The following is an 11,962-nucleotide window of genomic DNA, read 5'->3' as shown; positions in this document are numbered from 1 at the left end:
CATAAATAAATGGCTTAATTCTATTTTTCTTATTTTTAATTTAGGTCAAATCATTTTTTTATGTACTTCTAAAATGTATATATAGTATACTCCATCAATAAAAGAATAATTTATCATTTTCTTTACCAACTCTCCCTAATATTTTTCCTCTTCGAAAACGGTCTAAATTATATGCTCGGTCGATCCAAAACTAAGATCACGATAATTACATCTAATAAAAAAAGCTTATCAAGTAGCCAATATGAACACAACTCAACTGACAAAAAGACACAAGTAGACAAGGTCTGTACTCTCGATAAAGAGGTCAGAAGCTCGAATTCTGTACCGGTTACAACTAAAAAAGGGGCGAGAAACTTGCACCTCAAGTTTCTTTGGTCAAAATCTTCATCTCTAGAATCCCAAGAATTAATATTGTTCATCTCTCATACCCCTTTTAGACTGACATAAAGAAGAAAGGAGCAGAGAAACCCTACATTCAAAGGACATAGAATGGAATTTGTGTACATTCTTCCCAATGATTTCATGTTTATAGAAGATTGGTATAGAATTCTATAACTAGAAAGAAGAAAGAATAAGATTTATATCTTTTTGTAGCTGTGTCGTTCTTAACTTAGGCTAAAAAAAATACATCACTTCTTATATTTGGGACTTTATGGAAACAGAGAAAATTTTCTTCTTAGGGAAAAATCACAAGAAAATGAATTAATATAAACTACCAGTAGCTAAATGCTAATCAGCCTCAGTTCAAAGGAGGAAAAGTTAAGGGGAGACCTTCAAGCCTTTCAATACAGAAGACAGCAGAGAAAGCTTGTGTGGAGCTCTTTGCTTGTAATCTTTTTCCAAGGCTGTTGCTGCTAAAGATTGGAGCTCTGGACCCTCCTTGTCTTCTCGGTTTCGACCTCTCGTGAGTTGTGCAATGGCAGATGAACACTGGTTTGCAAAAGAGAAGGGAATCAGCTTGAAATAAGACAGAAATGCGAGGAATTGCAGGCCAATTGCCTTTTGTTTTTTTTCATTTTTGTTAAAAGTATAATTCTGGTCTACGTTTTGGTTCTTGGTACTGTGGTATAACACTTTAATGTGTCATGCGGTCTCATGCATATGAAAAGCTAAAGCGGTATCATGTCAACTTTTACGATGTCATGTCGGGTTTTGTTGCTATTTATTTGGTAACTAATGAGAGGACCAAATTGTCACGATATAGAGAAAGAATAAGGTCTAAAAGGAAATGAGAGATACTGTAACCGCCTAAGCCCACTGCTAGCAAATATTGTTCTCTTTTAGTTTTCCCTTTCGGACTTCCCCTCAAGGTTTTTAAAATGCATCTACTAGGGAGAGGTTTCCGCACCCTTATAAATAATGTTCGCTCCCCTCTCCAACCAACCTGGGATCTCACAATCTACCCCCCTTTAGGACCCAGCGTCCTCGCTAGCACTTGTTCCTCTCTTGTGAGATCCCACATCAATTGGAGAGAGGAACAAGTGCCAGCAAGGACGCTATTGTGAGATCCCACATCGATTGGAGAGAGAAACAAGTGCCAACGAGGATGCTGGGTCTCGAAGGGGGGTGGATTGTGAGATCCCACGTCGGTTGGAGAGGGGAACAAAACCTTCTTTATAAGGGTGTGAAAACCTCTCCCTAGCGATGCGTTTTAAAAACCTTGAGAGAAAGTCTGAAAGAAAAAGTCCAAAGAAGACAATATCTGCTAGCGGTGGACTTGGGCTGAACTACATGGGCAAGAAACATTCAATGTTATAATAAAACTTAATTTGGGTTAAAGCTGACAAAGTTTTCACATAGAGGAAGCACAAAACTCAAGACATCAACCGAAAATGATGGATATACTCCATGACAGTGAAATGTGCATCAGATATAAGGTTATAATGAATACAACAAATTGCTATATGCAGAAGATTGCCAGAGAAAGCTTACCAAGCAAACGCCAAACAGGGCTCTGGTATTTTTGCCCCCACTCAAGTCTATAGTAGATGCGTAGTATTTCTTTGCTGTTTGGAGGTTTTCTAGGCCGCCTAATGTGTAAAGTACCTGTATTCAGATAAAGGTTTCGAGTAATTACTTGAAAGTTGAAACGAAGTTACAGAGAATGGTAAAACAAAGTTTAACTAATACTACGCTTTTGCCAGAAAACAAGAACATCTTCTAGAATTTCCAACACGAAAATCGAGACTAGGGAAAGCAAGTTTGAGCAAGATATGTCAATAAGCAACGCCGTGCTGAACGAGAGCTCCTTTCTGCAAGGGTTTTTCTTTCATTCTTCTTTTTTTCTTTTCAAATAATTGGGGTGTAGGGGCTCCACTAATTGCTCACTGCACAAAAATGTTTCGACCACACTAAAACTAACTCCAAGAGACAATGAGTTTCAAGTTTTAAAATTTCCATATAGAGACTTGAGCTTAAGACCTTGGAGAGAATCTCCAAGCATTCCAAATCCTCAATATCAGGGTCAAACTCTTAAGGTGCTCCTCAGGATGAAACTGGATCAGGTATCCAAATTAAATTTCGTCATCGATTGACTTGCAGTTATAGCACAAAAAAAGGCATTTTCTTTGGGTTAAACGCAGCCTAACCCGAACAATTCAGACACAGCCTACATTGTCAGTAAAATATCAAGAGGTGGACAGCTCCATTATCTCACCACCTAATGCCTATTAACTTACCTTAGCTATGCCATAACTTCAAGGTGACTAAACCAAACGCCAAAGCATTGATTTTGTCATTAATTCTTTGGAGCTGTCCAAATTCTCACCCAAATTTCTCCAGTTGGTGTGCATCAATAAAAGACAACCCAAAGCTTCCAAATTCTCACTCAAATTTCAGCAATAAAATGGAGTTAGAAGTTAAAAGGCTACCAAGAGCTAAAGTTACAAAAAAAAAAATAAAAAAAAATCCCTTCGGTTGATATGAATCAATGAAAGACCATAGCTATGAAAAGCCTAGCAAAAACACTCCATGATAAGTACACCAATAAAATAAAATAAAATAAAAAGGCCAATTAGTTATTGCATCTTATCTTAATTGATAATCAATTAACACAAGAAAACAAAAGGACCTTGCCACATTAATGAGTATTAACTAAAGATGATTTATTATGCAGCAAAGAACTCAGCAAAGAAATCTATCTAGGAAATAAAGACTTAGCATGGTGGAGACAAAATGACACAGGAGAATAACATTGTTATCATAGATGTTAAAGAAAGTCCGGCTTTCGACAATCATGTGATCTCACAATGGACCCATGCAGCTAACTCCAACATGAAGTAGAAGATATGCCTATCACAAGGTATATGATGAACAAAGTAGTCTGTCAAATTATGAAATGATGAACAAGTAGTCTGTCAAATTATGAAATGATTTTAGAAGATATGCCTATCACAAGTAGTCTGTCAAATTATGAAATGATGAACAAAGTATTTGCAAACTTTATATGCCTATCACAAGGAGAACTATCTCTTCCAACATGCTTTCCCGCAATAAACTTCCAGAAAACATTACAATTAATGAAGTAGAAGATATAGTCATCAGGGATGAAGAGCCACTTACATCAGCATAAGCTAAGTGATATAGCGGAACTGTGGGCTGAGATAATATCAGCTCCTCGTAGCAAAAAACTGCTTGCTTGTACCTAAGATACAGATACAAAATACACGCTTCTTAATTGGGAACACAAGGACACAATTTGGACACTGCTGATAGATAGAAAGGAACATGAAAAGGGAAATTACTCACATTTGGAGAGATACATATAGTTCAGCCAGTTCTCTCCAGGCATCATGATCGGCCATAAATCTACGATAAAGGGAGAAAAGAAATCTGAAAGACGCCTTTTTAAGCATTTCAAATAAGAGGTATGCAAAAATCTGCTCACGTTTCAAGATATTTGTTAAGCCATTCAATAGCCACCGCAATGTTGCCTTGTGATTTTGCCAGGGCAACCCTCCTCTTATGTACTATCTGTTCAAGTGCAAGGAAGGAAAATGAAATATCTGTAAGGCTTATATAGCTATATCTATAGCTCATCATATATCTCAAGTGATTGTACTCATAATGGAATACCACCATTAAATAAAAATTGCACGGGAAAAAAAAATATATCGTTTCACAAAGAACAGTTAAAAAAAATTACTTGATCACATGGATTTTCCTCTAGAAAGCTAGCGTAAGCTTTTTCAGCCTCAGCCCACAATTCCTTTGCTTCAAGCAACATAGCCTCTAGTCTCCCTGTGACAAGGCAACCCCATAATCCATCAAAGTGCTTGTAATGTTTATCTACTCAGAATCTGTTATATCAACAATATGCAATTTGCTGATGTAATCAACAGAAATTCCATTCACAATGTGAGAAACAGGTTGAGGATTCTGAGATCCAGGATCTAATAAAGTCGCAAAAACTGCCACAGATTATAGTTAAATCACATAAAATACCATTGTACAGTGTCCACCAAAAAATTCCCTTCGAAACGAAATGGTTACTTAACTGACACATTTCCTATGAGGACACGCACTTTAGTCAGGAGAATGATAACAGTCAAAGGGGATGCATGATTTGACTCCAATGCAACAACACAAGGACAAGCGATTGGTTTATTCCCCATTCCTCTAGCCCATGACATACCATTGCGCTCACGAGTAGAATCTTACCACGAGCCTACCTTCGCATATGTATCCAAACTTAGACACCAAATAAAAACCTTAACCTTCCTAGGAGTTGGACATTTTCCCCTAAAATAGAGTTGCATAACACCCAATTGAGGATGGCTCCAAAATCTACTACACGGTCCAAGAACAAAGAGATTTACATAAAAATACCCAGGCTGCACCAAAGCCACCACTATCTGTGCCTCCCTAGTCTCAAATTGAGAATTTCTAGCATCACCATCAGGCAAACATATCCATCCACCAATCTATAGTTTAGCTCCTTTTCAGATCTAACGACAAAAAACCAGCCTTTAAGTTTTAGCAGCTTCGAACAGTAGCCCAGTGATAATCCACAAAATAGTGGATGTGACTAAATGCCTTTTAGAAAGATAAATAAACTTTGAATGATAAGAAGATGGTTTTGTAAAGTAAGTGATTTTCAATGAACAAATTTAATTTAAAATTGTGTCTTATCATGAAATAAATCTTTTAGAAATATGCTAATTGGATTGAAATTCCTTTTTAAACCCTTATAAGATATTGTATCTTCAAATGTATGAAGTTTACTGCTACAGCTTCAAAATGGAACTTTTCAGCCTGAGAGCCCGTGCAAAATATGTACTTTGGTAAGAAAACCTTGTTGCGTCTATATATTCTCATTTCTTTACAAAATGACATATTATCACAACCCAGTTGTGTTCGTATCACAAGTTCATACCCATGCTTTCTATATTATCAAATTTAATAAAATTGAGTACAAATGTAATGATGGGTGAAGCGAATGATAAAGGATAACAAGGAACCGTAAGCCATGAAAATAGAATGAATTGGATATCTAAGGTAACATTTACCACAGAGCAGCCTTATTGTTAATCATCAATGAATTGAAAATGACAAAGCAATTATAATAAATAGCTAAAAAAATAAGTCGACCCTAGAACATTAGGTAGTCAAAAAGAAGATTGCCACATTGTGGCATATTTAGCTCAGGTGAGTAGGCCAGCCAGTCGAGTGGTTTCCAATCCAAGGCTCAGCAGCTCAATCGCCTTTACCCGACCATTGGGTTTACCATAGGTTAGTATTTCATACGTTATTGGAAGTTCAATTATCAGATATGATGACAAATAAAGGGTCAACCTCGGTTACAAAATCAAACAAGAATACAAGTATAGAAAAAACAACAATTTATTTTTAACATACCAACTCTATTACTCTGTGGAAATTTCTTCTGAAGAACCTTTATGCAATCCTACAAAAGATTGCAGAGTGTAAGGCATTAATCCAAGGCAAAAAAAAAATCTCAAAACCAACCGTCATCAAATGACTAGACGAAAATAAACTCGACCAATCTGCAATTCAAGTAGTTAACTAAAGAAGTGTAAATTGCACCTTTGCAACATCTATAGCTTGGCAGTCCAGCGCTGCAATAGCTACCTGTTCGTACAGGGTCCATTCTACACCGAGCAAAAAATCATAGTCACGAAAACATTTTGGCAAAAATTTAGTCATTGAGAAAGGAAACCTTTAATGATACATCTTCCACCATACGATACAAAAGTAACAAAAAGAGGGATTAAAAGAGGAGGTGGTCGCACTTGTTTTTCAAAAGAAGTTCGTGTTGTTCCTGCTCGAGAAAAATAATTCCTGGACCTATATAATTTTTCAGTAATACATAAAGGAAACTGCATATGCAAATTAAGAAGTTCTATTTGCTTCCTGGACCAAGAACTTCGGTAAAGAAGAAGTTTAATCCATATTTCAGTCACAAAAAGGTGTATGAGCCAAAAAAATTTAAAAACATGATGAAGCAAAACTTACATTTAAAGTTTCTTTTGATAAACTATTCAAAAACAAAAATCAAAGTTAGTCCATCCAATGATCTAGTGAGATGTGCATTGAATCTACAGTTGCTCTTTTCTTTAAAGCTATTATCTTTTGTCCAGCTAATTTTTACATTACAATCTGCAATTGAGCAGTAACAAGGATACAGAAATCCAAAATTAATATTCAAATTCTTATAAACAAAGCAAGCAGTGCAAAACTTAATTATATGTTGATTCCTCCAAAATCCAAAAATTACAAAGCAAGAGAAACGTTAAAAGAAAAACATATCTTCATATCCAGATCGAAGAATGAACAGAGAGGCTAAAACTCACCCTCTTGGCCGAGACCGGATCGCTTTCTGGAATCATTCAAGATCGACAATCCATGGTTTAAGACCTTATGAGAACGGCGAACCTTGAGTTTCCTGACGAGGCAAAGATACTCCCAAGCACCTCCACCTCCATTATCGACCTGGGTCTCGAGTCCATTCAATTCGGCCTCCTCTGCTTTACTCACCATCTTCGCGAAATTCAGAGAGTGGCTGAGATCGAGAATTGCAAAGAAAATGCAGTTAAGCACCCACCCTCTCAGCCCAGTTCCCTCGCCGGCCGGTTATTTGGATCTAGTAGCTGCAAGCCTGCAATGGAGTGAAGAGAGAGAGACGAGAGAGAGGAGAGAAAATTTGACTTGGATCGCACTCTGAAAAACGGGTCGGGTTCGCTTTCTTTCGGGTTTCGGGTTTTGGATTTTAAAATTTTAATTTATTTATTTTGTTGAACAAATATTAAATGACTCGATAACATAATTGATTTTTTTTTTCTTCTTTAAAATGAGATGAAATTGATGCGATGGCTAATTTGTTATCATATTAATTATATAAATTATTTTAATGATATATTATTAAAATAAATGATAACAACGATTTTAATTATCTATATCGTTATTATATAAGAATATAACATGTAAACAATGTATGGATAGTGTCACAATCGCACTCTTACGGCAGCGGGACAACGATTATGCAGCACTTATTTGAGGTAGCAGGATAATGTATTTTAACCCAACGAACAAGTTAGCCGTGAGAAATTTGGACGTTGCATACAGTGTTGGCATATGTTCGAGTATCGAGTCATGTTTGCGATAAGTTTTTTTTAGAAAACGTGAGCAAGAAAATATATTTGAATATGATTTAAAAGAACGGAAGAAATCAACGTTATATGGCTATAAACAAAGAAAGAAATACTATGACTTAAATAACATATAACTCGGTAGGAAGAAGTGACAACTAGTTATATCACCCTATGGTACATTTTGGGACATTTTAGCCCGAGCGGGTGTAGACATGATTTTGGTAAGTGGTCATACACTCTCGTATTGACACAACTTGAAATGGTAAAAGGGTCTATCTAAGATGAAAGCATGTAAAAAGGGTTTGGAACGGGCATACAGCCATGGACAACACATCCTAGACAAGCGTGACCCGGACATCCAACATGCGGCCATAGACAACACATTGTGGACAAGCATGACGATAACACATAGCATGATTGTCCTTGGGGAGTGTTGACCTAAAAATGTCGATGTTGATGAACTTTACTGGTGTCTCGTTTTCTGATTATATCCAATAAATATAAAAATTTTAAAAAAATTGAATTCTTTAAAGACCAAACACAAATTTAAAAGTTCAGAAATTTATTAGACATAGTTTTGAAAGTTCAGGAACTTATTAGATATATCTGAAACTTCGGGAACCAAACAAACACAAATTCTCAAGACTTTAAAATTGAACTCATAATTTAGCCGAATTTATATGATTTTTTTTACTCGGAGCCTAAAAGTTCAAGAACCTATCAAACACAAACTTGAAAATTTAGAAACTTATTAAACACTATTTAAGCTTCACGGATCAAATAATGCAAACTTTAATCAAGTTTTCGAGTTTACGTCCAGCCAAAGATAACGAATACTCCGTTACCCCTCGTAAATACAATCTACCCTAAACCTTATTACGACCTCGAACTTCCTCTTCGACTCCGTAGAATGCATATCCGAATCCGACCCCATATGAACCAAATGAGAAACTTGAGCTTGCAGCAGGCTTCAAATTCATGAACAAGTTCAATGGTTGTTTGGATATAATGTTAGAAGTACAAATTTGCAGAAGCAACCAAACAAAACCAAGATCTTATAAATGTATCTTTAACCTCTCCTTTATGTGTGGACTTAAGATAGTAATTTGAATCACGATGCTCTCGGGTTCGAACATAAGACCTCTTGCTTCGATACGATGTTAAGTTATTACTAATAAACTTAGAAAATTTGAACCGATAAGTTAAGAGCATAATTATGCTAAGCATACTTACAAGAAGGACGAGTTGTGCAAGTACTACGCGACGTGTAAACGTCAGTCGACAAGCTTAAAATATGCACGGCAAACTGGCAGCTGAAAAGATCGATCACGAGCGGAAATGGTCAGCAGCTTCATCCTGGAAGCTGTAAGTTTGCTTTCACAATGAGAGAAACCAAAGTTAACTTCATTCAAGGATGAGCAGAAAAATGATCTAACAAAGGTACTCAGAATAGCAGATATTGTCTATTTTGACCGGTTACATATCACTCTCAGCCTAACGGTTTTAAAACACGTTTGTTAGGAAGAGGTTTCCACACTCCTATTAGGAATGCTTTGATCCCCTCTTCAACCACTATGGGATCTCACAATCCACCCCTCTTAGGGCCCAGCGTCCTCACTAGTACACTGTTCGGTGTCGGACTCTGATACTATTTGTAACAGCCAAAGTCCACCGCTAGTAGATATTGGCCGCAGCCCATTAAGTATCACCATCAGCCTCACAGTTTTAAAACACGTCTGTTAGAGAGAGGTTTTCACATTCTTATATGGAATGCTTCGTTCCCCTCTCCAACCAACGTGGGATCTCACAATCCACCCCTCTTGGGACCCAGCGTCCTAACTAGCACTCCGCTCGGCGTCTGGCATTGATACCATTTGTAACAGCCTAGGTCCACCGTTAGCAGATATTGTCCGCTTTGGCCCGTTACGTATCGTCATCAACCTCACAGTTTTAAAACGCATCTATTAGGGAGAGGTTTCCACACCCTTATAAGAAATGTTTCGTTCCCCTCTCCAACCAATATGGGATCTCACATCCTTTGTTTTCTAGTATCGAAATACAAGCAATCCCGAAACTATGATTGTATAAGACGAAGTACCGAGAATAAGAACTAAGAGTACTGGCTTAAACATATCAGACAGAGAAGCAATATTAAGCATAGATATCATCTAGAGCTACTGATATCCATTTACTTAGAACAGTGAGCTGTAGTGATGCTGCTCAGTATTTGTTTCAGAGCATCTTCAACCAAACTGTTCTTCAGAACTGTGATTGAAAGACAAGTAACTATTAACAGAACAAGTTCTTGCTGAAGTTCTACCATAGAATCAAAACATCAATGCAAGCAGCAAAAAGGACCTCAAGTCTTACCCGAGCCTTGTGGACAATAAACGATTGATCGAATCCCGGAGAACCCGAAGGACCGGCAAAAGGATCTTGGTCTTTCATCTAAAGCCCATCAGCCATGCTCGATCAATTTAGAACAATACATCGAGCGATCGACAAAAAACCGTCATTCAAATGTGACGATTTCTGGAGAAAGTACAACATTTCACCAAAACAAGTCATTCATGACAATAAAGCTTGCCAAACCCAAACTGGCTATCTGCGACAGTCGAAGGGCCCTACAACAAACGAAGAACAAAGAAGCTCGGGAAATCATCGAAAGGAGCAATGCAAACAACGTTAGCACAGAATGTTGAATGTTGAAGCTATGAAAATAACGTTTACGAGCAATCGAGGCGGTCGACTAAAGATTTGGGAAGATCAAAGCCAGGCATGTAATATTAGATATATACTTGACAACAATGATCAAGTTCAAACAGAGCAATGTACAACCAACTATAACAAAATCCTCTCTCATATAATCAAATGACTCAGTTCATCGGATCGAACGTAATCAACACGAAAAGGGACAATAAAAGTCTGTCGATCGCTAAGAGTTTCGTTTTCTTGTTAAAAAAAATTAGAAAAGAATCAACAAACCACTCCTCTATTCATTCTTCCAGGCATGTAATATCAATGAGAAACCAAGACATTGTGATTTGCTGTCTGAAAATCTCTGAGAGAAAGACAAGGACAAGACATTAGGATCACAAAATGGTTGACTTCCCCACAACTTTTCAGCTGACAAACATGTTTTGAACATAAAAACAGCATTCCCAGGTGATGCACTAAACAGCCAACTATGAACATCCCAAAACACTTCCACTGCAAGCCCTTCAACCAAAATGGTGTGGTTCCCTCTAAACTTCCATTGCAGCCGCTTCACCTGCAACACGGTCTTCGAATCGACTCGTAGAATCAAGCACGGTTCGCTAACACCATTCGTATCACACTCGATATTAATATCATGAATTTGACCATTATCACAAAACTGAGCTTTGGAACAGAACACTTTCTTCCCAAAAATATGCTCCTTCTTGGAAATGAACACAGCAGAAGAAGGCACAGGGGAGGAATTGGACTTCTTGAAAGCTTCTTTCCTCAAATCCCCAAGAACAAGAACCATTTGTTTATCCACTACAATTCCGACATAATAACCCTCCAATGGTTCAGGTCCAGATCCAAATTTTGCAGAAGAAAGGTCCCAATAAATGTCGATTTTAGAAGAATAAGCTTCTAAAGTTTTAGACCCTCTTCTTTTAGAGAACAGCCATGGCTTAATATCAACTTTACAGAGACATTGATTTGAAGCATCATCAATACCAACACTAAGCCCTTGACCCATCAGATTTTTACTCCAAGTAACACTAATCAAGCAAGAACGCCCTCGTAGTCGACATTGATAAACACAAGTGACAAGGTTTTGAGCGGTCTTACCATTGTTTGAAGACGAGAAATCTGCTACTTGGACACCATTTTCGCCGAAACAAGATGGGAAATCCCTCATTTTCTGAGTTGAGAGCTTTAGATTAAAACGATAAAGACAAACAACGAGAGAAAAACAGCGTTGATCAGAGAAGAACAATGAAACCCATATCAGAAACGCCTCAAACTCGAGTACCCATCGAAGAAATCAGAGAGAAAATTGAAGAACACGAAAGCCCATTTAAGAAAAGGGTTTGGAAATCTGCTAGTTGGGGTTCATCCGCCATGGAAATGGAAGGATTTCAAAGGGTGTAAGCAAAAACCCAGATGGATTAGAGGTTGAGGGCGATGGATTTTGCTTTAAAGAACACTCAAGCGATAACGAATGGTGAAATTGGGGGGGTTACGTTTGAAATTAAAGACAAATTTGAGGAATGTGGGATGTAAAATAAGGAAGAAAAGCAACAGAGAAGAGAAGCAGACAAGGAAAAAGTAGACTCGCTTCACTGTCAATCTCAATTACAAACCTCCACCTTCTCCTC

General features: G+C 37.4%; 2 protein-coding genes and 1 long non-coding RNA gene across 3 annotated transcripts; all 3 read right to left on the bottom strand.

The window, feature by feature from the left end:
• Window positions 1–515: 515 nt before the first annotated feature.
• On the bottom strand, window positions 516–7,161 carry LOC111806143 (ER membrane protein complex subunit 2-like). The gene is made up of 9 exons (XM_023691506.1): window positions 6,813–7,161; window positions 6,046–6,110; window positions 5,857–5,905; window positions 4,145–4,239; window positions 3,887–3,972; window positions 3,748–3,807; window positions 3,562–3,643; window positions 1,933–2,046; window positions 516–930 (listed from the first exon to the last, which is right to left on the bottom strand). Exons 1-9 carry the CDS (start codon window positions 6,997–6,999, stop codon window positions 760–762), a joined length of 909 nt encoding a protein of 302 aa, XP_023547274.1. The 5' UTR covers window positions 7,000–7,161; the 3' UTR covers window positions 516–759.
• Window positions 7,162–8,384: 1,223 nt separating this feature from the next.
• Window positions 8,385–9,144, bottom strand: LOC111804887. The gene is made up of 2 exons (XR_002816586.1): window positions 8,844–9,144; window positions 8,385–8,757 (listed from the first exon to the last, which is right to left on the bottom strand). It is a non-coding gene; the product is annotated as an uncharacterized LOC111804887 (long non-coding RNA).
• Window positions 9,145–10,373: 1,229 nt separating this feature from the next.
• On the bottom strand, window positions 10,374–11,962 carry LOC111804886. The gene has a single exon (XM_023689694.1). The coding sequence runs from the start codon at window positions 11,500–11,502 to the stop codon at window positions 10,603–10,605; it is 900 nt and encodes a 299-aa protein (XP_023545462.1). The 5' UTR covers window positions 11,503–11,962; the 3' UTR covers window positions 10,374–10,602.

The sequence above is a fragment of the Cucurbita pepo genome, chromosome LG11 (genome assembly GCF_002806865.2).
Source record: "Cucurbita pepo subsp. pepo cultivar mu-cu-16 chromosome LG11, ASM280686v2, whole genome shotgun sequence".
Classification (NCBI taxonomy): Eukaryota; Viridiplantae; Streptophyta; class Magnoliopsida; order Cucurbitales; family Cucurbitaceae; genus Cucurbita; species Cucurbita pepo.
The sequence above is the reverse complement of the archived record's forward strand: the minus strand, read 5'-3'. Positions and strand labels throughout refer to the sequence as shown.

Excerpts from the sequence above, each read along its gene's own strand:
- LOC111804886 (XM_023689694.1), bottom strand. The coding sequence starts at position 11,502 with ATGAGGGATTTCCCATCTTGTTTCGGCGAAAATGGTGTCCAAGTAGCA.
- LOC111806143 (XM_023691506.1), bottom strand. The coding sequence starts at position 6,999 with ATGGTGAGTAAAGCAGAGGAGGCCGAATTGAATGGACTCGAGACCCAG. Across the intron at positions 6,111-6,812 it reads ATCCGGTCTCGGCCAAGAGG|AATGGACCCTGTACGAACAG; the intron begins GTGAGTTTTAGC and ends TGCTCGGTGTAG. Across the intron at positions 3,808-3,886 it reads CTTAACAAATATCTTGAAAC|ATTTATGGCCGATCATGATG; the intron begins GTGAGCAGATTT and ends CCTTTATCGTAG.